The sequence below is a fragment of the Eurypyga helias genome, unplaced genomic scaffold (genome assembly GCF_000690775.1).
Source record: "Eurypyga helias isolate BGI_N326 unplaced genomic scaffold, ASM69077v1 scaffold91, whole genome shotgun sequence".
Lineage (NCBI taxonomy): Eukaryota > Metazoa > Chordata > Aves > Eurypygiformes > Eurypygidae > Eurypyga > Eurypyga helias.
This window is the reverse complement of record NW_010232528.1, coordinates 193,286-220,099: the sequence shown is the minus strand read 5'-3', so window position 1 is coordinate 220,099 and position 26,814 is coordinate 193,286. Positions and strand designations below refer to the sequence as shown.

The 26,814-nt window shown below is 45.0% G+C and overlaps 1 protein-coding gene across 1 annotated transcript in view; it reads left to right on the top strand.

Moving 5' to 3' along the window:
• Positions 1–26,814, top strand: part of NFATC2 (nuclear factor of activated T-cells, cytoplasmic, calcineurin-dependent 2) — a gene marked incomplete at both ends in the record, with an annotated part of 50,563 nt that overhangs the window by 10,960 nt on the left and 12,789 nt on the right. The window contains 3 exons of the mRNA XM_010161400.1: positions 8,713–8,915; positions 11,017–11,189; positions 21,480–21,620. Coding sequence (XP_010159702.1) covers positions 8,713–8,915; positions 11,017–11,189; positions 21,480–21,620 — 517 coding nt within the window. The remainder of the gene's footprint in view (positions 1–8,712; positions 8,916–11,016; positions 11,190–21,479; positions 21,621–26,814) is intronic.

The window sequence follows — 26,814 nt, the reverse complement described above, 5'->3', positions numbered from 1 at the left end:
AGGAATGCCTACATAACTCATTCTGTTCAGGGCGTGCTCAAGTGTTCGCAGTTCATGCAGGGTGGATAGTGTCCTGTAAACTCGCATCTGAGCTCTCTGTTCACAGGCTTCACCATCCAGCTAAGCCTCTGGTTCCTCCCTTCCTCTCTCAAGGCCAATGTCTGTTTAATTGGAAGGGCCTCGCGCCAAGCGAGGGCTCGCACCTGGGTCTCCCATGTCCAGGGGGAGCATCATGCTTGCTGGGCTAATGGCTGTTCAGGGGAAAGGGACTGGACTCCTCCTGCCTGCTGCTGGTGGAAATTTTCTAGGGTCTCTATTTCATTCTGAAACAACTGTTGAAACCCTGATGCTTCTCGCAGACCTGAGTTATTCTCTCTCTGAGCATACCTTGTGATGTGGTTTTCAGCACATGAAAGAAATTGTGAAGGAGAGAGGGTCCTGGGGCTTGCTTTTATTTATATTTTTTTCTTATTTTCTCTTTTTTTTTCTTTTTCTTTTTCCCAAAAATACTTTTTGGCTAAGATCCTTTCCAAACTCTGGCTGACATTCGAACAGCCAGTGCCTGAGCAAAGGCCATAGTATGGTTCCTGGACCCCAAACCCACCTCGCAGGAGGCTCAGCACTAAGCCCTGACAGAGGGCTCAGCTCTGGGAATTTGGTTCAGTGCAGTCAAATCAATCATCTCGGGCTGAACTGAGTAATTTCAAGTTGCTCTTGCTGCTGCCGCTGTCCCACCTTCTCCCTTCTCAGCTCAGTTGCTCTCAAGCTTTGTGCCACATCTTGCTTGCCCAGTGTGACGCTCCCGGTGCTGCCCCTGAAGCATCGCTGCCTCGCCTGTCTTCCGGGAACGATGAACTGACTGCGGCAGGGGAAGCTGCAAGGTTAGGGGGTAAGAAAGCAGCTCTGCTTGCCACCCTCTGTTCAGCTCCAGCTGGGCTGAGATCGGTTCCCACAGTGCCTCTGACAGCCGGCAAGCAAACGCCTTCGCTAACTGGTGGCAGAACCCTGTGCCAAGAAATTCCCCTAGTGCGATTCTGTCAAAATCAGCAAATTTGCACCCTCTGATTTACTCATGACAGAGCAAGGTTTGTTGTGCTGGGGGAAGTTTAAACCTTTTGTCATGAGTGTGCATGGAAGATCTTTAATTACACAGCTGGTTTTCTTAGTAGGAAAAAAAAAAAATCTGTATTTTCACCCAGCTATGAACATCTGATCTCCAAATCCCCATACCTGTACATGTGCAGCAGTCAGGTGTCTTAAAATTTCAGCCGGGATGGTCAAAGCATCTTGAAAACAGGATCAGCTCTTCACGGCGCAGAGGCACAGAGAGGAAACAACTTGCTTACAATTGCAGTGTAAGCTCAGTGTCAGGACAATAAGGAACAAAACTCACCAACTTCATTCTCCCCAGAGCTGCCGTCTCTGTCTCGGGCCTGTATTTTAACCCCATGTGGAAGCAGAAATCCCAGTTGGACACTGGGAGTCTGGTTGTCATTTACTGTAAGGAGCAGAAGAGCAAATGAGATTCAGTTCTTGGAATTTTGACAAAATTGTCACCAAAATAAGAAACACTTAAAATTGAGTATAATAAAACCTCATCATTTAGCAGAATCAGATGTTCAAAGGATTATCTTTGGAGGCCTTTTTAGACTGCTTCGGTAAGGAGCAAAAAGAAGCGAGGCAGAGATTTCCTTCTGGTTTGCGTTCTTTTGCTATGTCCCAAGTACATTAAATTGAACAAAAACATGTGACAAGATTCAGCTTTATTGCTCAGTGTCAGCTCTAAGTGAAGCAGGCAGGCAAGCCGCTACATGATACGGTGTCTGGATGAGGTCTTTGTCTTGATTACTGACAGCTATTGATATGCCACTCTCCCTGAGACAATACAGTGACATTTTCCATCTTGGTAGGAGTATTGTTGAGTAAAGACCTCCCCAAAAAATCCTTGAAATTGCTGCAGTCCAAGGGTGTTAATGAGGAGATTTAATGATCAGATCCAAGAGGCAAACTTGTTTCCACCTGGAAGGGAGCTGAATAGGCACAACAAACGCTGTGCCAAGCTGGGGCTATTCCGACAAGCACATCTTCCTCGTCTGCTGTGGAGTGTCCGAAAACGCATGCTGGCATGGAAAACAGCCTTGGAGCTGATGAGGAGGCTGAGCAGGTCAATAGTTTTTGGTGTCTAGGCTTTAAGAGGCAGCTTTAACTCTGCAGCTTCTTGCTGTTTCTAGAGGAAGGTTGGCGGTGGGCAAGCTGGGGATCCATCCTAGGGCAGCCAGTGCCGCAAGCGTATGCCGCTCCTGGCAAGCCTTTCAGTGCTTTCTTATCTGCTTGTGTACAGCAGGAAAAGGGAAGCGGTAGGAGGAAGCGATTTCTCACGCGGCTTTGTATTTGCTTCTAATTAAATGTTGCCAGTCGAGTTCTGTTTTCCCACTTTTCACTACCGGCCGGGGATGGTCGATGTGAATCACCCCGGCGCTGTTCTCAAAGCTGACCACACACATGCACACCCCGTTCGGGGGGAAGCTGGAGTGACTTCCACGGGGAGATAGCAAGGAATATGCAGCGGTTAATGGACTCAGCCTCATGTTACAGTGAGCTGAAACAAGCAAGAGAGCTGATTACTTTCAAGCAAATAAAATCACCAAGGCTAGTGAATTAATTCCCCAATTTTATACTTTCCTTCTGGCAATAGCTTTCGTTGTCTAGACAGGAAGATGCGTACAATCAGCTTTAAAGATACAGCTTTATACCTCCCAGGGGAGAAAGACCTAAATTCCTGACAAAAAAAGCTTTGTTGGGATGAATGGGAAACAAATTATTCCCTTCTACTCTCTAAGGCAACTGGCATCTGTATCACACAGGGCAACCGTTCTCGCTGGAGCTCTTCAAAGGTACCCATAAGGCTTGCAGGTGTTCCTGCTTTTGTCTTGCAAAGCCCATCACTTTTTGCATGCAGACTTTCAGATATGCAACACCCAAACCAGAAATCCCCAAGAAAATTTGGCTCTGAAACCTGTCAGTGGAAAAGGCAAAAGCGTGCAGTATTAGTGGAAACGGGGGTGCTGTGGCCGGGGAGCAGCGTTACCGCACATTTGTGCCGTTTGCAGAAAGAGGTCGGCAACCCCCGCCGCAAGGCAGAGCGCGGGGGGATGGGGACCTTGGGTTTCTCACTGCACTCAGGCTCCTCATCCCCTGTGTGACCCGACAAATCACTGCACCTCTCTGCCCTGGTCTTCCCCTTTAACAATGAAAAAGTTATCTTCTCTCCTGGGAATTCTCCTTACTCTTATTAATAATATGCCTATATAACAATATTTAAACTCAAATAAACATGTCCAAGTTTCAAATTTCTGAATTGCAAAGGTTTCACTGAATTCCCTCCGTTTATGCATGTGGTGTGTCTAGAGGTGACCACCTGTAGATTCTTCAGGGGATTGGCCTTTGTGACTCTTCTGTCAGTTTATCACTCCATTACTAGACAGCATAACTAAGCAGTGTTGCAGGCTTCACTTGTGCAAGCAGACCTGCTATTTATGCAGCACAGCAGAGGTGAACCTGTGTTTTTTAAATCCCCACAGCCAGAGGCGAAGTGACCTGTGAGGATGCAGGGTTTAGTTCCTCTGGACACTGGGGTAGGGACGGATTTAGATTCGAATTTCAAACTCCCTCTTACAAGTGCTTGTGTATTTGGAGCTGGGATGTCAGTTTGTAAGAACACCTGAGTTTTGAAGTAATGCAGGAAAAAGAGTGTTGTTTCATATGCCTAATGTGTGGTCTCAATGGCTGCGGTTGCTGGTACTGTCACAGGGACTGTGTTCAGGCGGGTAACTGGGCTGCTGATACACAGCAGCTAAAGGCACCTCTGCTCAGTTTTTTGCATGCAGAATTACACACGTGCCTTCGTGAAAATGGCACTTAAATACCCCCTTCTCCCAAATTTTTCTGTTATTGATCCATGGATGGAGTGCAGAATGAATTAATTTTATTTATGCAGTAAGCCAATGATTTTAATCATGCCACACGTTTCCATTTTGTTTAGAAACCCAATCATAGCAGCAAACCAAACAAGAAAAGTCTCCTTGTTTTCTGAATGATGTTATTTGTTTATCTGCCAAAGTGCTTTGCATTTCCTTAGGTCACAGACCAGCCCATGTCTGGCTATGTTAATATTATAAGAGTTATGCAAAAGCAAAGTTTAAGAAAAATCTTTCAACTGAAAGAAATAGGATCTTAAAATCCCAAAATAGAGTATGGAAAGGTACACATCATGTCTGGCTTCTCTTTCCCCTTGTGGCAAATGTGACTCAAAGGAGTTGGGTTTTTTCCAGCTCGATCTGTATACAGTTTGGGGGAGTTTTATTGTGAATAGGTCACCTTATAATACACAAAAATATTTCCTTCCAGAGTTCTGTATTCACAAATCTTTCTTGATTCTCACTCTCTTGAAACTGAAATTCAGACAGTTTCATTTTCTTCACGGAAAGAAGAGTAAGGGAACACCTTGGCATGGGGCTGGTCCTCTGTTCTTTCTGCTGAAGTGCCCGTTGCAGGGCATCGCTCCCTCCCCTTGGGCAGCTGCAGGGCAAGCTGCTGCTCCCTTCCCCTGCGATGAGCAGAAGAGTACGACTGAACAACTGAGCCTTTCGAGTGGCTTGGTGTTGCTAAGGGAGGAAAACATGAATTTCAAAGTTATTATATAAAAAAGTTTTAAGCCTTCACTTCTCTGTAGGGTTTTTTTTAGGATTTTTTAAGGTTTACTTGTACTCCTTGGCTCCGCCAAAGAAAAGATCAGCATTATGGTTAAATACTAAACCAGCTGCCTGGCATAGTGGAGGTGAGTGTTTATTGAGACTAACAGTCTCTTGTAGTTCAGTTTTGAGGAGACATATATCTGAAACATAACTTTAACGTGTTCTTTCATTCTAGTTCACAGTGAATTTTTCTACATAAAACCCCAGCACAAAATATTAACTCATTTCTGTCCCTGCTAAGTAGAGTTAGCATCATTGTTCCCCTGTTACAGATAAACAGAGAGGTTATATGCCATGACAACCTTCTGAAGACATGAATGAAGTATTAAATTGGTGGCAGAGCTGGGTGTAAAACTCTGATTTTAAAGTTCCTGGAGCATTTCTGTGTGCTGTCCATTTTCATTCTTTGTTCCTAAGTCATCCAGATGTGTTCTTAGCAAGTGAAAGCTAGATGGAAATGCTTATGGTAAATGATCACCTACATTATCCTTTAAAACATTAGCTGAAGGTAAGGATGCACCATTTTAAATAGGCATACTTGACTCTTTTACTTAATTTTTCTCTTCGTATTTGCATTGCTGTTTTGATTTTACAGTCATGTCATCCCAAAGCTTTGCCATAATGCCAAGGCTCTATAATGCCATAAATTACCAAATAATTATGTTACTTTCTTCCACTGGTCAAACAGTTGACTTAAAATCTGGTCCCGTGGAGGACCAGAAGGCCTTTTACTATGTGTTTTATACCCCCTCGTCCAGCAGATGATACAAACATTGCCATATGAACAGGCAGTCGATTCCTCCCTTCTTTTAAGGATGTGTACATTTACACAGACACACACCCACAGACATACGTATTATTAGAAGACCGTGAATAGTTTTGCCATGGTTCCCAAGGCTCATTCTATACATGAGCAAACACCACTTAAAATTACTTTTAAAGGTGGCCCGTATTAAAAACTCTGTACGGAGCCAGTTCTGTTACAGCTGCTACTGACTGTGCTCACTGGGGCCAAGTTTTCTTTTGTAATTTATTATCTGTTTTCCTCCATTCCAGTCTCCCACCTGTAACTCTGGGATTTTGTTCTGCCAGGACAGAGGGTAGAGCGAAAGCTGCTTGCTGTCACTGTAATAACCGTTCCAGTCCAAAGGATCCTCTCGTCACCTTAGCTGGATCCAGAAAGAATTACTCTGTCAGGCTTGACAATAAACATGCTCAGTGCTTCAGAAGTACTCTTTTCCCGCTCTCCCTGTAAAGACAAGATGGCTGTTGGTCACACAATGGCTTTTCACTAAAGGCCAGGAAATCTTGGATTTTGAAAGTACCATACTTATGATGAGTTTCAGTATGGCTCCCAGAGGATCTGGACTTAATGAGCCTCCATGGATAAAGAGAGGCTGATTCCTACATTCTTGCCTGTTCCCAGTAGATCTATCATTTTGACCTCTGTTGCCTTTAATCTTCTATACACTCTATACATTTCTAAATCTCCCCATGGCTGCCATCGTATTTATCACATTCTTGGCAACGCTGCTTCTCCAATACCAACCCTTGTGCCGGGAGTCCAGCTCCGCTCCTCCTCCACCTCACTCCCAGAGCCAACTGGCATGTTTGCACAAAGCCTCGTACCCTATTTTCCATCCTTGCAATCTGCCGAAGCGCTTGTGCGAGTGAGCTATTGTAGGTGTCTGAGCTGTGGCTGGGGTGGATTCTGTCTCTTTCTTGCACAACCCCTACTTAAGGCCTGTTGACTTCAATGGAGCTATTCATATAAGTGGAGGCTGCAAATTCGGGCCCTTGGGTTGTAAGGTCTCTGGGGCATAGACCCCGTCTTTGTATGCCTCGCAAATATGTGCTAGATGAGTAATGATAGCTCAGAAGAGTGAGTGTCGCTTTACATTTGCCATACTGGAGGAAGGTTGCCAGGATTGCATTGATGCTGCATGTGGTCCCCTTCCAGGGGGGAATTAATCCTTCTGTGCAAAGATACCTCCCGCTGACTGGTGAAAAGAAAAAAGAAAAGAAAAAAGGTTTGGCCATGAATACCATTAGCTTAATCTTCCTTTTCTCTGATCTTCCAGTACTGTTTGCTTTGTATGGCTTCATCAAGGTTTTGTATGTGGACGGAATAATTGAAAACAAATTTAGCATGTCTCAGACCATAAAGTTCCCTTTCAGCTAGATCACTGGCTGTGCGGTAGATAAATGTCTGGTTTTCATTTTTGGTTATGTGAGAAATTTAGAATGGTTTGATTTGTAATTTTGAATGTTAATAAAGAAGGAGAAATGTCCTTGTCTCCTGGCCTATGGAGGCATTCCGGCTTACTTGCTTCTTTTGCAGCAAATGTTATAAAGATGTTATTTAGTTTATAAAGATGTTATTTAGTACAGAAGAGTCTGTTTATGTCCTTGAACCCTAAAGCCCTCGGTCTCTAAGGTCAACTAAGACCTCCTGGCGCCAGGTACTGTACAGTCACAGAACAGAAACGCTACCTCTACCTGTACAGATAGTATTTTAATGCAGTGCAGGAGGAACGGCTAAAGGTGAACCAACAATGGGGGGAAGGATGAGTTTCAAAGAGCAGTGAATCAATGCCGGCCCACGGAAGGGGTTTCAGGAGAGCAAGAACATGTTTCTTTTAAGGCTGTTTAAGAATTCTGCAGACAGGGAGATTTGTGGGGTGGAGATGTACATATTAAAAGGGAGCATCTTCCCTGGAGGAAGAGGCTGATGGGCAGAAAACACAATGTTGTGAGTGTTTAAGAAGCTGCTGGTGGTGTTTGGGGCTGGATTTGGGAAGTTTGGGAGCAGATGTTGGTAACTGAGTAGAAGATGAGATGTGAGAGGGCAAAGAGAAGAGCAGAGCTTTGAAGATGAAGGCAGCCAGCTTATATCTGGTGTGAGGGTAATGTTGGGTTGATGGTTGGACTAGATGATCTTACAGGTCTTTTCCAACCTTAGTGATTCTGTGAGGGACACAGGGGAAGCTGGAGAGATGTGAAGCTTGCGGTGACGTGAGCAAAGTGAGGGGTTGGGAGGACAATCCTTCCAGGTGGGTTTGAAATGGATGTGAGCTGGGCAAGACTGCATGTGCCAAGGCCAGAGAGAGGAATGTAGCAGGACTAATTTAATTTCTGAAATGTTTATACATAGTTTAACATTGCAGATCTAAACATCACAGACACATTTGCTAGATACTTCCTGTTTAGGGGGGAAATCCCCTTGTTTTTTAACTGCAGCTGAAGTAGGAATCACAAGCTGAGGTGAGGCAAAGTCATTTTACTGAATGTCAGGCTGGACAGAAACTAACGTTTGCAAGTTGGACATCACAGGGCCTGACTCAAAGTCCCCTGTGTCAACGGGCATTTTCCATTAGCTTTGATAAGATCTAGAGAAGGTGCATAAGGAAGTACCACATGTATCTGCAGGAATGTAAGTGGAAGACTTTCTTCTGTCCTTGCTGCTTTTCCTGCTTATGAGAAAAGCAAGATCACTGCCCCTGGCTGCAGCTGTGGGGAGTCAACAAAGCTTTGCAGCTTTACCTGCCCCACAGAGAAAAATCTTTTGAACGTCATTTAGGAATCAGTCACCGCTGCAAATTAAACAAATGTACTCAAAAATGTGTATTTTGGGGGATTGATCAATCTGTCCTGGAGACAATCAACAAATTTCTGGTAATGGAAAGCTTGTCTGGAATTCTTTCTTCTCGATATATTTAGTGTTATAAGCATTAATTACATGTTTTCCATTAGCTCCCTTCTGTATGTATCACGAACTCCAGCAAATACATTTAAGAGGGTGTCTGTCTCTGAGAGTAGGAGGCAGTCTGTACTACACCTACCTTTACATACACATATATCTCCATATCTGTATGTATGTCTGTAGATATGCTTCGTTTCCTGATGTGAAGGCAATCTAAGCCCTGAGTGTGATAATAGATTTTTAATGTCTTGCCAGCTTCATGGTTACATGGAGAACAAACCCTTGGGTCTTCAGATCTTCATCGGGACAGCAGATGAACGGATACTTAAACCTCATGCTTTCTATCAAGTCCATCGTATTACAGGAAAAACTGTCACCACCACCAGCTATGAAAAAATCATTGGCAACACCAAAGTTTTGGAGATCCCACTGGAACCCAAAAACAACATGAAAGCAACGTAAGCATATTTCTTTTTATTAGCAATGTTGGGGGGGATTAAACTGGCATGTGAAGTTCCTTCTCTTTGGAGTCACTTAAATGAATAATGATGTCTGCTCTGGAGGGACTCCCCTTTCCAAAGCATCAGGATGATATACGAGTGCAAGACCCTTTTTACAAAAGCATGAGAAGCAGTTACCAGCACCTGGGTTAGAGATGCTTACCATTTGTCAGCTGACCCTGCAGGCGTTGTTGCTCTTTACCCCAATCACTGCAGTGACTATATGGTAATAATCGGTCATCTTCGAAGTCAGAAGTTTTTGTAGGTTTTGTAGGGCACTAAGGAAAACAAGACTCAAATCCCAAGGGATGCAATGAGAAGCAAGGTCGGTAGACAGTGGAGGAAAGGTGTACGATTCATTTTACAACATTTAATGGAATAGAAAACATCTCTTCTGAACTCAGCCAAGTGCTCTGGGCATGAAATCACACTGTCTTGTTGTAATGGGTTAACAGAAATATGTCCAGGCACATCTTTTCTGTATTAATACTTCCAGTTTTATGGAGGCAGGGGGATGAAGTGGGCACCAGTCTGAAACTTCAGGCTTGAATGTGTGCCAGGCAGCATGAGAGTGATTGCTCTGCAGAGGGAAGAGCTGTATCTCCATCCTTCAGAGGATACTGACAAAATTGGCAGAGCAGCTATGTTTTTAAGCCCCCTTCTTCATCGCAAAATCCACATTCTTTATATATAAATTTCTCAGAAAATATACCTCATTCCTCCCTTTCCTTCAAGCCTCTCCTTCCCTCTGCACCCAAGGAGATAAATAAAAGTCCACATCTCAAATTTAAGCAGCCAAGTGCTGAATGGAACATGACTGTTCCTAACGAGTAACCCTGGAGTAATAAACCCCTGCGCACATGCAATGGCAAGAACAGTGTGGGTGTAGGAAACAGCTTGGGGTTTATGCCTCCCAAAATGTGATTTTAATTCATATTAAAAGAAGAAAAATGGTATGTCTTTAAACCTAATATCCAAATGCCTCGGCAGTGCCTGCCTAATAACAGTGCACTCTCTGAGAACTATTACTGAACTGAAGATCTCAGATTCTGGAAATACAAAATGGTACATTCTCTTAATGTAGACAGGCACGTTTGGTAGGTTAGAGTGGACTCTGAAGAAGTTAACCTGCACTTAACACCAAGTTGCAATGCTGGTTTAAGCAATCCTAATCATTTCATTGCTGCTTATCCCCGTCCTGCTCCCTACATCCTCCCTTTGGGGTGTGGTGAATGGGAACAGAGAACCATTTTCTGCATTGCCAGGCTATTGCCTTGGCTGGGAACAACATCCCAGGGCTTTGGAGGATGACATGGTGATCTGGGCCGGGGCTGGAGAGCCCAGTTCCAAAAGCACCTACCTTGTCCCAAAGGAAGGGAGAGCAGTTTGGTTCCTGCTTTGGAGATGAATTCAATACAGAATGTGGGGAAAACGTGCCTGGATGGTGCATGCAATTGCCTGGTTCAACTGCTGCGATTCCTTGTGGAGCTGAACTCATTTGGCCACGTGCAGGCAATAGCTGCTGTGCGGTCTCTGGGCACCGAGCTCTTTGGAGAGCTGGTGGTGGAGGCGTTAATGCTCTGTAGCTTGCTGAGGGCTCCGGCACAGGTTACCTTATTGTCTACCCAGCGTGTGCTTCTTGTTCTGGTTCACTTTTCCCACCCCGAGGGGCCAGGGCGGGTGCTGCCATGAGCACTCTTGTGCTTAGCACAGGAGGGAAATAACACTCAGGGTTATAATGTTTGGAGAGTGGCTTTGGCTGCCCCCAGAGTAAAGGCCACCCCTGACCCTTGGGTGGGACATGCTTGGGACGTGCTGAGCCAGCGGGCTCATACTCTTTGGGGAGGGGTCCAGCAGCACCCCTCACTCACTGCGTGTCTGGGATTTCTTCCCCTGTAACTGCTAAAATGTCAGTATTTAGATCTTAAGCAGAACAAGTGTTTGGAGCTTTCCTTAACCTGGAGATCGAAGCAAAACAGTTTAATCCTCTTGACTGTCACCTATTTACAAGCTGTTGGAGAGCAGAAATGTTAAGCTAAATGGTGTGTGTGTCTGGCAGCATTGACTGCGCGGGGATTTTGAAGCTGAGGAATGCAGACATTGAGCTGCGCAAGGGAGAAACAGACATCGGCAGGAAGAACACCCGCGTCCGGCTCGTCTTCCGCGTGCACATCCCCGAGTCCAACGGCAGGATCATTTCTCTGCAAGCAGCATCGAACCCCATCGAATGCTGTAAGTATCCCCTGAGATTTGCTCCTTCTTGGTCACTTGCAACAACGATTGGCTTGTCCCTCTGCTCCAGGCCAGCACTGTGGGGAGGAAGCCTGATGTGCTCAGATAGGCAAAGGCAAGGTGCTCTGCCCTGTGCCACCATCTGAGTGACCTGCAGCTCTTACCTATTTGCATTCCCTTTCCTGAAACAAGCTTTGGCAGCAGGTGACTCATGATGGTGCTTAGAGCTTGTGAGGACAGCAAGGGACTTGCGGGCTTTTGCAAATTTTATTTATTAGTGTGTTGCTGCTGGATCTTTCTTGCTAGCGGGTCTTTTCTGGGAGCAGTGAGCCAGTGTGGGTGTGCATACAGGGGTGTATATACATTCTCCCTGTTTGTGCATGAGTGTGCAAGCTGCCTGCCTTCCTGGGAGTGGTTTTATTTTTGAGTGGAGACACAGCCAGAATTTGTTATCCACAAACTAGCAGATGGTTGGAGGTTTTGAATTCAAATCAGGGCCAGATCCTAGTGCTGTATCCAGTCCTGTCTGCTGAAGGAGTGACTGTGGTCCTCTGACCTGGGCTGGGACAGAAACACAACTGAAATGGAGTAACAGCTTTGCTTTTGAGGCTTGGGCACATCCTGGTTATTGTTTTTTCTAGATGTCAGTGCTAAGGGGTGCACAGCTCAGGAGGCTGCAGCTGAAGCAGGGAAAGCCCAGGTTGTTCTGGTATTCCCCTGAGGGACAGAAGAAAACTTGCAGTTTTGATGTCTAGGGGGCAAATCCTACAAGCGTGTAAGCTGAGAAACCTGTACCTCCCACTCATTTTAACGTCCTGGACCCTGAGAAAGAAGGGCCTCCAACGAGGTGCCCCTGTGTCTCAGTCATTTCTGGAAAGGCTCCACCCACTTTGCTGGTTCATGTGCATCCTGTGATGCTTTTTGTTGGTAAATGGTGCCTTTTCAGTGGTTTGGGGATTTCACAAATACATAATGAACAGTTTTCCTCTCCCTTTGCTGAATGACTCACCCCTTTAGCAGAACCTGTCTTGCCATAAGTCATGTGAAGAAAGTAATTGAGTTTCTCATGTGTGAGTTTTATTTATTGAGATGCAGGCTTTACTTAAATAACAACTGCTTAGAATAAGAGAGGAGCCAATTTTGGATGGGAATTCAAGAGAAATTGTGGCTAGTGAATTACTGGTGGCAGCTTTGGGAAAAAAAACAGTAGAAATGAATAAACAACACAAGGCTAAGGAGAGCTTGCTGGATACGTATGATCTCTTGGCAGTGTTTATGAGAAGATACCAACTATCAGAGCATTTTAGCAGCTGAGTGAAGTCTCTGCGTGATGGGGAAGGGAGGATAATGGGAGTAGCCACCACCTTTTTCTGTAGGAAACAGTTATGATTCTTTATGGGACCAGATGGCTGAAAGAATAGTGACCTCCACCCCACACGTGTCCATGCTGAAACAAAGGCCCATTTGCTAAAGGAAATGTTCAGCAAACTGCAGCTTCTGTGGATAGGAGGGGAACTGCAGCAAAGCATCACCTGCCTTCTCCTCCAATTTCTTTTCTGAGTGGAAACAGCCCATTCTAGCCTGCAGTGAGGAGCTACTTGGGTGGGGAAACTCCAGGTGTAACTTGCACATCCACTGTACAGAAAAACAGCACGAGCCCACATATTGCATTTGTGCCCATCACAGAAGAGTGTTCAAGCAGAAATTGGTCACGGTTTACAGAATAAGCTCACATTTTTCCAAATTTTATGCACACAACTAATGTTCCTGTGTAATGACTGCTATTTGCCAGGCTTGTTTAAGATGTCTAGGCACTTATTCTGAGATGTGGTTGCTTTGGTGAGTCTTAGGGGCATAAAAAAGCCAAGAGTGGAGATACTAGTGTAAGTGGCTTATTTTTATGGTGGTTTTTTTTTTTTAAATAATTAAAATATAAAAACGTTGGCTAAATAGCAGACAGCAAAGCTCTTGCAAGAAAAAAATGTATTAATTCCCCAAGGAAAAAAGAAGTTTTATTTTTGGAATACTGGATATACTGGCAATTTGGAGAGATTAAGGACTCTGCTTTTCTGAACTCATGGAAGCAGACTATAAAGTGATCTGGAGTAATTAAGTCTCTTCCATTTAGAAGTGTGTTGCATATTTAGCAACGTTTTTTCATTTCAGTAGCACTTCCTGATCTCAGCCCAGTTCTGGGAAGATGGTTAAAAACCATTAGTTGGTTCAGCCAGCATTACTAATGCAGACTAAATCACACTAGAGATGACAATCTCGGTTTCTCCCAGACAATCTGCACATGTTGCAGAGCTCACAGGCCCAGGTAAGCTCAGGTGCCCTGCAGAGAAGGGGCATGCTGGGTCTCCGTGACATTTTCTCCTGTGTCCCACCTTTGTGTGCTGCTGAGATTCTCTTTTTTTCCTTTGTTTTTCTTTTTTTTGATATGGCCATCTGGGAACCCTTATCCTCAGGGACTCCCCTGTAAGTTCTCTCCTGTCTGGTAGCTGTTAATAATATCCCACCGGGAAAGCCTTAGTAAGCAGCAGCTTTAAGACAACTGGCCATTTCCCTACCAGTGGGGTTCCCATGAGAGCACTGTTGCTACCAACAGAATATTGGAGTGCTCTCCTCAGCAGAAGCCAATCCCAGCTAAAAACTCCCACCGGTGTCAGCAGATCATTAGCTGCAATGAAGCAAGAACTGTGAAGTATCTGCTTTTCATGGGGCAATTTGATTCCACCTCATCTGTGTCACATTCAGCACTTGACAGGTTTTAGGAGGGATTTCACAGGTTCAAAGCATCATCCGGAGCAAGTTCCTCCCCAGGCAGCTGTGTGGGAGGACCAAGGAGGTGATATGTTGTTAAATGATCAGTTATGCCTCAAAATGGACCTGTATCCCGACAAGCCTGCACATTCAGCAGCTTACAGCCTTTTTCTCCTGTTGCCTGTTGATTCGTTCTGAAGCCACTGAGTAGTAGGCAAAGGCATTTGAAAGCCCTCTGATAATTGTAGCAACAGGCCATCGCTCACTTCGGGATAAAAGGCCCCTGTCTTGTAGATGTGGTGCTGGAAAGGTGCGAAAAATCCCTTCTCCTGGGTGTTGCTCCACTCTGAGTCTGTGAAATGGTAGCAAGGCCCACAGGCGCTACATGAGATGTCCCTGGGACCCACAGCGGGCAGGTCCACACAGCAGCAAGCTGCCTGGTCTGGGTCCCCGCCTGCGCACCTCAGTGCCGTTCCGTGCTGCAGCTGTGCGTGCCCAAATGCCCATCCCTGCTCGCGCAGGCCTGTGGCTTAGGCACGGGCATAAGCCAGTTCATGTAGGTGAGCTCTTGCTGCGTGTGAGGGGTTACTGGGTTAACCTCTCCCTTCAAACATAGCCGTAATAACAACCAGCCACTCAAGGGTTTGGTGCTTGTGGACGTCATCATTATTTTCAAACCGTTCAGGCAATTTCTGTAGCATTAGTTCTCTTTATTTGCTTTGATTTACCTTTCACTATGACCTGAAACTCATTTCATGGTGAGCAGTTGATCTCTGGAGTCATGTTTCTACTTCGTGGCTGAAACATCCCTGGAGCAGAGAAGGAGCAATATTGAAGGGAATTCTGAGTAGCACCTGTGAGGCAGCTTGGTTTATTCCATGCTGTCAGCACCCAAAAACTGCTTTGTGCAAGTGTCTGCAAGATGTGAGTGTAAGTGTTGGGAGTATCATGTGGACTGCGTCCCAGTTTTTATTCTAATGGATCCTGCTTAAACCATCCCAAAGTGTCTCGGAGTTCTTGTTTTGTATAATCCATGTTTGCTGATACCGAGCTATGCTCGTGAATCCCTTAAAATGCCAACGATTCCACTTGGCATGAGAGAAGGAGTCTAAAATCTTGTTCTTATAATAGATATTCCGAGGTGGCAAAAAACAAAACAAACAAAACTTTATTAATAAAGAACTGTGTGTCCATCTGAGGAATTTAGATAGTTTCTATTATTGACCGTATTTTGTTCCACTAAATCGGGTCAAATATCTTATTTCCCTTTAATCAATTTCCCTGGAAGTTTCCTTTATTTTTCTCTCCTTCTAGTAGATTTTCCCATAATATTAGACAATCTGAGCCTATGATATGTGACACATTAATAACTACAGGGGAAAGAGCTAGTCATGTAAAAGAATGTTGTCTTGGCAAACCAGTGAGTGCTTTTCCTTGGCTGGGAGCTGTGCTGGTTGGAATACAATGGCAGGCAAGAAGGACACAGTTTAATGAGATAAAAATGCAGAAACAAATCATCTCTTTGCATCGGGGAGATACCCGTTTGCAAGTGCAACCATAACCATGATTATCACAAGAGTAGCATGATTTCTATTTGAATTAAAGGAATTTTTGCCCCCCTCTCATTTCAACTTAAAAGACAGGCAGCTGACAAAAAATGGTGTTTTTTCTAAAGTAAAGTTTTTCTGTCTCCTAAAGCACAGAATTTATAAGCTAATTCTGGCAACATTTGCCAGTTTTAATGTGCAACTGAAAGATATTGGTCTGGAAAGTCTGAGTCAGACAGAAGGAAAATGCCCTCCCTTTTTGCAGCCTGCAAGCCTTGCTATGAGGATAAACTCCTGTTTACTTTCTGTCGTTGCAATCCTGCTGTTGGTAAAAGCAAGAGCCCCAGCGTATTACACAGAGCATGGATTTCTGAGCATAATTTAAGCTCAGCAGATAGATCCCCTCCACAAGGGATTAAAGGGAAATGCTGTGCATACCCGCAGAGATGATCGACAGAGAAGTGAACCGAGGCCATGGTTTTCCTGTCATTAATCACATGCTGGTTTGGTGAGCTGGCTGCAGTTCATAGAAAGTATCATGTATACTTATCTGACACTGCTGCCATCAGTGCTTGTCACTCCTCCTTCGCAAGGACATCATAAAATAAATTATGTTCAGAGAAGGAGGTGGAGAAAAGCCCTCTGGTTTTGGTGCTTTTTTCTTGGATGGCTCTACACAAACTGCTGATTAAGTCTTGCTGGCAACAAATTGGAAACTCCTGTCATTCATATCGGGTTCTTCTTTTCATAGCATTTAGATCCCATTTTCAAGGTTTCCCATCTAATCATGAGGGTCGGAAATTTGCTTTATTTACTTGATTCTCACTTAAGCCTTCCACTGCTTTATACTCCTATCAGGAGGTCATTCATCCCATTCCTCCAATTAGAAGATTGCTGTTCTCTAGGGTTCCTTACTTATGTTTAGAGATGTACAGAGATGTCTCCTGACCTTGGTCCACCCCTGTCTCCCATATTGCAGCTCCCCAGCCTTTGCCTCTCATCCCACCAGAGAGCTCAGGGTGCTTCGGTGTGTGACGGGTGGGATCAAAGTCTCTCAGGACATTAGTGCGTTGGATAAGCGTTGAACACAGGAGCTCTGCTCCCATCAATCCTACCACAGGCAGCTCATGGTAAATAAACACAGTGTGACAGGAGGAACGAAATACTTACTTTGGCCCATTAAGGTTTGCACTGAGGTGGAAGAATTAATCCCAACAACAAACCCTATTGCTTCTAGGGTTTGGGGTTTTTTTAGCATCAGACACCCAGCTCTATCTGCTTTTCTCTAGTCCAACAGAAATCAGTGGCTGGAGCCAAAAACCTTTGGAGGTCTGGAAAGATATGTCAGGAGTGAGAGTCACAGCTTGAAGGCTTCCAGCAAGCTGGGCTGAGCTGGGATTGCCCTGGGCAGGCTAAGGACAGGGAGGGTCCAAAGAGGGACCTGGACACATGGCCTGGGGACACTGTTGCACTGGGGGTGCAGGTCATGTCCACATTTTTTGGTTTACTTGGCTTGTGATGGCAGTTAGAGGTAAATAGAGGTAACCCTAGCTTTGTCCTCACTGAACTGCAGGTGAGCATCTTGCTGCTTGTAATGGCACAGGGTAAGATCCCTCCTGAACTGTCAGGGTCAATGGGTAAACCTACCCTCTGGATCCAGAGTTGCAGGTGTCAGAAAGGCAGAGAGGAGCAGATTTCACTCTAGCGGTTATTCTTTGGCCCCTGCTTTTGCATGCAGGCTTCCAGCCGTGCTGCAGAAGGCGGCACTGAGGTAGCATGCTGATACAGGGGCTGTAGAGGATGTCTGCTCTGGATGTGACAGTCAGCCCTGTGCTGCTCTGTGCAGAGTTCACAAGCCTGTTCCTCCCGAGAGGCAGATCACGTTAGTGTTTTTGCTTTGACTACATTACCCCATCCAGCCCTCTCTCTTATTGCACATGCAGGGAGAGAGATTGACGAGACGGTTCTCTCCAGAGGCTGTTAAGAGACATTTAGCTTCAGTTAAGACTCCTCATAAAACGAGTCAGCTTTTGTGCAAGACAAGGCAGCGCTTGGAAGCCCTCCAAGCCAGTGGAAGGAAACACGATGCTCAGGCAGGGCTAGAACTGCTTGTCCCAGGAGATGCGTGCAGGAGGAGCGCTGGTGAAGAGAACTGGGCTGTGTGGAGGAAAAGGGTCAGGTGGAGCTGGGATCCCCTAACGAGCCCGTTAGGGAATACAACTGAATTTGTCACTTTGAACCTGCTAGAAGCAATGGGCAATGCTCTCCTGAGGGAGATCTGGAGCCGCAGACTTACCCAGGTAACCAGTAGTCTCAAAATATCCCTTTTTTTTTTTCCCCCCCTAGAAACCAAACAGCCTCTCTACTGAAAAAAGTACAGTTATGGATGCTGTAGGCAGGTGGGGAAGCAAGAAATGCCTTCATCCTACCTCGGCACGCTTCCTTACGGTCAGCCTCCAGGCTTGTGCATCCCCTGGAAGCATTCAGCAGGCTGGCCCACATGTTTAGGTCATCGTAAGCTTTCTTCCACCTTCTGGCGTAGGGAAGGGGGTAAAGGCTCACCCTTGAGGAGTGCCCTGTGCCCCAGCAGCGGGTGCACGTGAGGCTGCGTGGGCTGCGGGCAGCGGCTGGCCTGCAATCAGTGCGGGCAGGGGTGGCAGTGGAGGGGCTGCTTCCCTCCAGGCTGAGGCTGGCTGGAGGGGGTGTAGCGCTACGAGACAGCAGCTCCCTTTCTCTCCTGTGTCACTGCGTGCATTGTATTTCTTGGCACCAGGCATCCATGACATCTTGATTTGCAGACAGTCAAATAAAATAGAAAAATAATGTCCCCTGTTAATAGGTTGACACACTGCTTCAGGCCAAGTGTGAGTATTTCTATAGCATTTGCTCTGCTGCCTTATGTCAGTAACTGTTGCTATTGAAAGTAAACACCCCAACTGGTTAAATCAACAGCGTTTTGTTTATTCAAAGCTCATAAACTCCAGTAGCTGTAGGTCACTTTATGAAGTGCCAACCCCTGGGGGAAGAGAAGGAATAGTGTGAAATTATTGCATGCAGTCCACCCATCATGAGCCTTAGAGGAAGGGGATTTATTGGCAATTAATATTTCTTGCAGAGGAAAAAAAGTAATCCTATTGAGGCAGCTCCACACTGAACCTTACTGGGGGAAATGGGGTGAAACCTTCTTATAGGCCTGGGTAAAAAAAAAAAAAAAGAAATATCTTGGAAAATGAAAAGTGGGGTTTTTTTTAATAGGGTTAGCAAACCACAGTGGGAGGAGAAGAGTGCAGGCAAAATGGGGCAGAGGAAATCCGGCGCTCAGTAGGTGCCTGTATTCCACCACCTTTCCATTTAGCATGATATTTGCATTGAGAAAGTCAACTGAAACACTTCCAAACAATATTCTGCTGCGGATATAAAACACACATGGGTTTTGTACTCCTACAGGGGTGGCCAAGTTTGGGTCAGGGTGAAAGTAGTTTTGGAGATGCCCATAGCCTGCTCGTGCTGTAGCTGTGCCTGAACATAGCTCTGCATTAGCCTGGCTGCTGCTAACCATGGGGCTGTGACAGCATGAAGCTGATTCGTGGCACCCACAGAACACCTCTGCCCATCCCAGGCTTCCAGGCAGCGCTGCCTAGGCCACCCCAGCTCGGCTGAGGATGGCAGAAGCGTTTTTGGCATTCCCTAAGAGCTGGGATACACATTCCCGGTGAACTGGCTGTCCTCTCCAGCTCCCTGGTAGGTCGCAGCGTACACAAACACTGCGCTCTATGGAAGTTGGACAGAGGCTTGGTCTTCAGCAGTGATTTCCAACTTGCTGAGATCCAAATGTAATTAAGATGAGTCAGATGGTTATTTCCAGGCTAAAATTTGTCCTTCCTCATCCTGAAAAAGCCTCGAGAACCACTGATCTGTAGGATGTCAGGTACAAAGCTCTCTACTAACATACTGAAGTTGGTAGGAGATGTGGAATTTTGACTATTTGGGATACTTTGGAAGTGAAATTTGGGGACTGAATAGGAATAAACAGTGTCCAGGGCAGAACTGAAATACTTTTTCTCTTGACTATTGTAGACGTGGTTTTGATGATTGCTATTCACTCTTAAGCCTTTGAGGTTACAAATCCATCTTTGTGATAAATCCAATTATGAACTCATCAAAAATCTGAGTATTTGGGGAAAGGAATTAATCATACAGCCATGTGAAAAATATTAGCAGCTTCTGTGAAAATAATCTGAATATATATTCCTAATTGGCAGTATCTCAGCCCAGCTGTTGTTATATATTTGAAGGGAACAATGAGTCATAAGCCTGTTTTAAATATATTTTTTAAAATGCCTCTTAAACAGCACAAGAAAGTTATAAATATTGGATTATCTATATATTTAACAAGAGCAAAAACTCTTTGTCATGACTGGCAGAAAAGGTTCAGCTAAGCTTGTCCTTGATAGAAAAGTTGCTCCCCTCTTCTACAGACATCTGTCTGAAAGGTTGAATGCTTGTGTTTTCCCACCAAATACTTGAGTGTTTTCTTCATGTGGTGGGAGAATCTGTACAGCTCTCGCTGCAGCCAGGAGCTGTTGGGTTTTCAGCTCTCTGAAGGTTACTCAGCAGCAAAAGGGTGCTGGGACCAGGTCACAGAAAGCGCAGTCTTGCCTGTGTGCGAGTTGAGGGCCAGCACTGAACGTGTAGGATAATATTTCCTTATTTTTGGCTCAGCAGCCAACGGTGTTCAGTGAAGGGAAGACACAAGTGCTCAGGGTCTCTTGGGAGCAGGTTCTTTGTCAGAGAAAGTTAAAATCCAGCCAATGCAGCTGTTAAATAGATGAGCGGCATCCTCTAGAGGCCTTTCCAGTTGGGGTGGATGAATCTGGAGGAGTTTGAGTGCAGGTCATGAACTCACAGTTCACCAGACCCAAACTGCTGCCCACCTGGTCTGGTCACAGGGAAGCTCGTGATATTTTCCAGCTGTCTGTGTTGTAGGGAACAGTTCTCGCATCTTCATGTTCTTCGGCTCCTGACGCTTGTTAGCAAACAGTTGGAATGGACTTGCAGGGATGGTGACCAGGATTCTCCAAAGCTTTTCTGACTATGCAAATGGATGTTTTAGTGTGATGAGAGGAAAGAAGGTGGAGAGATGGTACTGTTGCAGTTTTCTGGCTGGGGAAAGAGAGAAAAACGTGCCAAACTCACACTGCAAGTTTGTGGCCAAGAACAGTAAAGGCCTTAGAAATCGTTGATCCCGTACATGCCCATCTGGATTCCACCCTACCTTTTCATTCCTTGCCTTTTATAATCAAACTTGGTTTGCAACACAGGGCCCTGCTTCTCAGACATTCAGGCCTCTGCAAAACATGCTTGCAGAAAGCCCAGGCTGCAGCAGAGTCCCGGTGTGACCCCTCCTGTTCGCTGACATGAACGTGGCTTTGTGATTGCCCCTCTTGCTGTGTGCACAAGGCTTGATGCCTGCACATGGAGACAGTGCTTTTGTTGGCAAATGGATTGTTCCATGCCCAGTGTTGTCCCTGTTCTGTAGGAGGCAGTGGGCTTTTGTAAAAGAGGTTTATTTTTATTTTTTTTCTGAAGGAATTCAGTGTTATTGAGTGGAATCCTCCCTGCAGGTGGAATTTTTGGGCTCCAAGGCTGTAGTGTGCCTGCACTTGAAAATTTGGCCATTTATTTGGAAACAGACATGGGCAAGTTCCAGCTCATTCATCCAAGCTGTCCTTTCTCAAGGACAAGGAGTAAGGCCAGCACAGCTGAAACCCTGCAGCCAGCTCCTGAATGTTTCCAAATAAAATGCCTTGAGTAAGTTTATTTTTCCTTCTCAAACCTAAATTTAGCACCCTGGAGAAGCTGCTTTGGCAGTCAACGGATGGTAACGATGACAAGATCAATCTGTGGATAGTTCTGGGAAGATTTGGAAAGTCCTGGTAAAACAGAGTTGGTTTCATTCATGTCTGCAATTTGTCCACAGCCCAAAGGTCTGCTCATGAGCTTCCAATGGTTGAAAGACAAGATATTGATAGCTGCCTTGTTTATGGAGGACAACAGATGATCCTGACTGGACAAAATTTCACAGCAGAGTCTAAGGTGGTGTTCACAGAGAAAACATCAGGTAAGGCAGTTTTTTTCTAACTTTCCCTAATGGGACAAGGCAAATCTGTAGAGCTGTTGTGTCTCATGGTCTCATCCTAAGATTTGTGCTCATGAGTAACTCTTCTCGAGTGAGTAATCCCATTCAAGTTCATGTAAGTAAAATCAAATCACTTAACCATGTGAGTGAAATTAGACAGGGGAGCAAATATTTTTGTTCTTGGTTTACAAGAATACAGACACTGGGAATCTGCAAGGACAGGATATGTTATCAAGGAAATGGGGTGACCATTACATGTCCCTTTGTGCTTGTTCAATCTTGTGTTTAGCGATTGCTACTGTAGAAATCATAATTGAAATGTAGAGTTTTTTATTGATATGAACTACAGGCAACGGTTGTGTTCTCTTCCCTCTAGAAGTCGGTTGGGGTGGGAGAAATGTGCATAATGTGTATTTTTATATCAAAGTAAAATTATTTTTATACACATACAAGAATATGTGTATGATGAATACATCGCTTCATCTCCCATATTTTTTCAGATATTTTATAAAGGCTCAGACTGTAGCAAAACAAATCATATTCAATTAACAGAGAAAACCACCTGTTAAAGCCCAATGCTACCTTTTTCCCCAGTAAAGCTGCTTCTTTTACAACATGTTTTGCCAAAGTTTTCAGGTAATCTTGCTAGCTCTTGAGCAACCATGAAGGGGGAATGAGTGGCAGATCGTTGATTCTCCCTCCTCTTTTCATCTTGTATACTTATTTGCTCAACTTGCACAGAGCCAGTACAAGATGGTCCCAAGCCCTGACTGGTGCTGGATGAATATAAATAAGTAACAGGAATAAAGAATGGTTACTGGGAGTTATTTAGTTGCCTAGCATCACCTTTACTGCCTTCCCTGAGCTCTCTGTATTCTGTTTTCTTAATGGCATGCTATAATAAGCATCACTTGATTGCTGACTAAAAGAATGCCTGTTTAGCATGATCTAATGGTTAAGGTGGGCAGCAGAAATCCAGGTTTTCTTGTTTACAGGAGGAAACGCAAACAAATGCATTCTGCTGTAGTTAGTTACCTGTTTTTTTCAGAGCTGAATTGTTTCTTTTCTAATATCATACGCATGCAGGCATTTCACCTCAGTAAGCACTGTGTGTATTTTATTGGATTTTCTAAGGCTTTTGCAAAGGGGCATTTGTTTCTTTGTAAATGGTCTGGACTTGTTTAACTTAGCCTTCATTAAGCTTGAGTTTTGGATTCTAAATACTGTGCTCTGCAGGGATAATAACAGTGTCCAGGGATTAAAAAAGCACTTTGCAAATATGAAGGGCCACGCTCTGCCATCCTTTACCCCTGTCGATTTCAGCAAGACGAAAGACTGCAATATGAAAAAGCATCAGCCTGTTTCGTGTAAACTTTGTGTTCCCGTTGTGCTGTTAAGAAAACATGTTGCTCCTAAGTTTTTGGCGGTAAACTAAATTAGAGGCAGCTTAAGTGATACATCCAGTGACTTGCAAGGGATTTAAGAAATTGCATTGCCCAAGTGAACAGCATGAGCATGATTTATGGGGTAATGCCTTTGGCAAAAAGTAAGAATTGAACCAAAAAATAATGTATGTGGGATTCAGCTGGTGACGTGGGGGGAAAAAAACCACAGGCTGTGGGTCCGTTTCTTCCCACACCACCAGCAAACCATGGGATTTTGCAGCAAAAATGAAAGACTCTGGGCCTCTGAACTGTGACGGTTCAGATGAGCCTGTGCAGTCAGAGCAATTTTCTTGGCATCCTGTATTTCCTTTTAAGCCCGCGTATTAATTCCTTCCCACTGTGCTGCCACTGTTCCATCGATGTCAGCGAATTGTGAAGGTGCATGGGAACATGCTTGGCAGCCCACGACGGTACCTGTCCCAAGAATGTTTTGCAGTAACTAAAGGAGATGATACACTAAAAGGAGGTAGCTCTTAATGCCATTTCGAGGAAACATCCAAAACGCCCTGCCCCTATTTCCATATAAGAGCAGAGAAGGCTCTGGCTGGAATAGATGTTAGAAAGTAAAAAGAACAACAACATTTTCCACACTAAATCTAAAGCTTTTCTTCACTGCTGGGGAAACTGCGGGTTTTTTTCTTTTTTACCTCCTGGTAGTGGAGAGGCATGACTTATCCCAGCGGCAGTGCCCAGTCTGGAGCAGGGATTTGCATGCTGGTGTTCCATATCCTGCCTCCACCACCTCCCCTCTGCAGGCAGGCTCAGTCTGATGGACTTGGAATAAATGATTGGCAGAGAGGGGGGAGTTTAGAGAATGGGAGGCCCAGCGTCAAATCTTTGGTGTGAATCAGAAGTCTGTGGAGTTTGCAGTGGATTATCTGGGGGACTCTGCTCCGTGCTAAGGGCGAGCTAGCTGGTTCTCTCTGTATCCATGCACCGTGTTACAATGCAGTGATACCTCCTGCAGGTATGCCCTGAATAAGTGAAGACTGCTTTCTTTAACAGGTGTATCTTAAAGTGAGGAAGGTTAAGAAGCTGAGCTGGATATGCAAATTATTCAGGGGCTGATCAGACTCTGGCTGACAGCAGTAGGTTGAGAATTAAGCCTTTGTGCTTAGGCTGTCAGAGGTTAAAGAGTGTCCCAGCTTGCCTGAAAATTAGGATCCTAAGCACCTGTGATTTTCAGCTTCCCTCATTATGCACTGTAGACAATTTTAATTGTCACTACCATGGCCATGCTTTGTTGTCATTGCATTAGGTTGTGTGAACAGAAACCAAAAAGGCTCCATTCTGCAGCCCGATTTATCAATTAGAAATGTCACTGGGTGGAAGGAGGAGGCGGATCCTGCGTGTGCTCCGGGGAGCTCGCTCGCTGTAGATCTGATCTGCACAGCACCTTGCAAAAAGTGTTGATAAGCAGTTCAGCAGCGGAGTAAGCCACAACAAACATCCCGGTGGGTGGGTCGCGCATTGCTGGCGTGACTCTGTCATTGTTGCACCCTCATCCAGAGCACCACACTGCCCCGGGAGCCTGCGAAAGAATCGCACCTTTGCCAAGGCAGGAAGATGCACCAGCTTGCGGGGGAAACACGGTTGTCTTTGAGTTTCATTTTAGCAGCTCACACCTTGTCTGTGCTAGAAGTGGTATTTGATTTCCCACTTTTGCCACCAGTTTTAGCTCTACTAGTAACGACAAGGGTGAGAGCAGCAGCATAGAAAGGTTTTGGCATGTCATACTGCGTAGAGCTTGACTTGGCTCAGTCGTCCAATGTTTAAGATGAGAGTAGCAAGACTTTTTTTTTTTCCCCCAAAACCTTTGTGCGAGTATCTTTGTGCAGAGGGATACTGTCCTGTTACTTCTTTCATAGACTCCAAAATTTGGGTGTAGCTTGAATCTGGATCAGTGTCCACAGTGATGTGGGTGCTGAAGGTGGCACTCAGCGTGCCTTACAAGTTGGGGAAACTGCAGTTGGGGGTCACAATTGTAAATTAGGTTTTATCCCTCAGGCGGGCACTCAAAACCTATTTCAGTTTCCTCTGGATCTTGTAGGCAATTCTTTGCTCGTTGTAGCAACGCAGAGAAATGTAGAACTGTTCATGTGTGGGACCAAAACACAACAAGCTTCTGAGAACAATAAGGAACAATTTTTACTTCTCTGTTGCACAGCACTACAAATACGTATATTTTTCCCTAGAAAATAAAGAATATTCCCCATATTGTGCTGGGATTTCCTTATGAAAGTAACTGCCTTGTATTACGTGAACTCCAAACTGTTGCAATGAACTTGCCAATGAGAAGTCTGTAAAAGTCTCTCATTTTCGACTCGCGACAGGAAACGCAGCAGGAAGCGAACTGAAGGGGCCGGAGCTCAGTGCTCTGTTCGAGCAAGGGGATAAAGTACTTGTGTTTGAAATGGTGATGCACAAATAGCATTCATTTTCTTAACAATAAGGTTTGCCAACATGCAAGCCTTACAGTTCTGAGTTCTTTTTGAGGTTATCTCTTCCTGATGAGAGATTGTAATCTGTAGCTGCTGTAAACCAGGGGAACTCATGAATTCGGTAGAGTCAGTCCAGCACACAAAAGTGGAGTGTGGCTGAAGGAGATTTAAGATCTGAGCACAGAGACATGTAACTGAGGCCAGTGAAATAAAAATAGGTCAGGGGAAGCAACTAGATCAGACTGTACAGCTAGAAGATTTTGAAGTGCATGTATTCTTTTAATTTTGATCTGCAAGACAGAACTTGAAAAGCAGTCTTATGGCTATCAAGGATTTGGAATATGTTAAAGGTCAAGGGTGTTAGTGTTTGGTTGGGGCCCAGATCTTACAGTGCAGTTAAAAAAAGAAAAGGTTTGGAATTCCCCCTTTTATTTGCTTTAATTGTCATGCGATAATTTGCAAGTCAGATGTTGTTGGTTGCATTGTGTTTACTCCCATTTGTGTACTGGTTACTGCTGCTCTGCTGTGAGTGATAGGGGAGTTTCGCGTTTCTCTGGGAGAAAAGTGCAAATGGACTGTGCTTTCCCCTGCCAAACTCTTATGGTGGCCACATGGACATCATGAATCATTGCTAGGACAATGTGGGTGGTGGAGGAACAACCCAAACAGAAAGCGTACATCTTTGGAGTAGATCCACCGTAAATCTTTCAATTCGGCCATGCAGTGTAAAGCGAGGAGGAGGTGCTCTCTGTGCCCTCTGAACTGATGCAGCTGTCAAGGCCTCTGAAGCATGGACACTAGAAGTCCATTTGACAAAAATAAATCTTTCCAGCTCTAGGTTCAAGCAATGGAGTTCTAGTTTCTTTTTCCCCATGAGTTTTTGCGTGTCTGACACCTCAGTGATATTTTCGTGACAGTGGTTTATTAGGACACTAATAGCTAGAACATGTGAGCTTGAACATACTTGAAAGTCTGCTGGTTTCAGGAGAGTTCACCACAGGGCAGGGTGAGGACCACTTTGTTTAGTGTGTTGGTGGTGAGTTGATGCTTTCATCTGCATGGTGCCCCAAGTGGTCTGTCTGAGGGGAGGCATTTGCCTCCGTACCCCCGAAACGAACCACAGAGCCTGTGCTAGTACCCAGGATACCAAGACCCACGAGCCTTTCTTCTTTCCTCCTTCTCATTCCATCTTGAACCTCCTCTGTCTCCATCCTGTACCTCCTTTGGCATCCCTGTCAGCTTTACTAAAATACCTGAAACACGAGTCAAAGAGTTTGTTGCTTCAGGTAC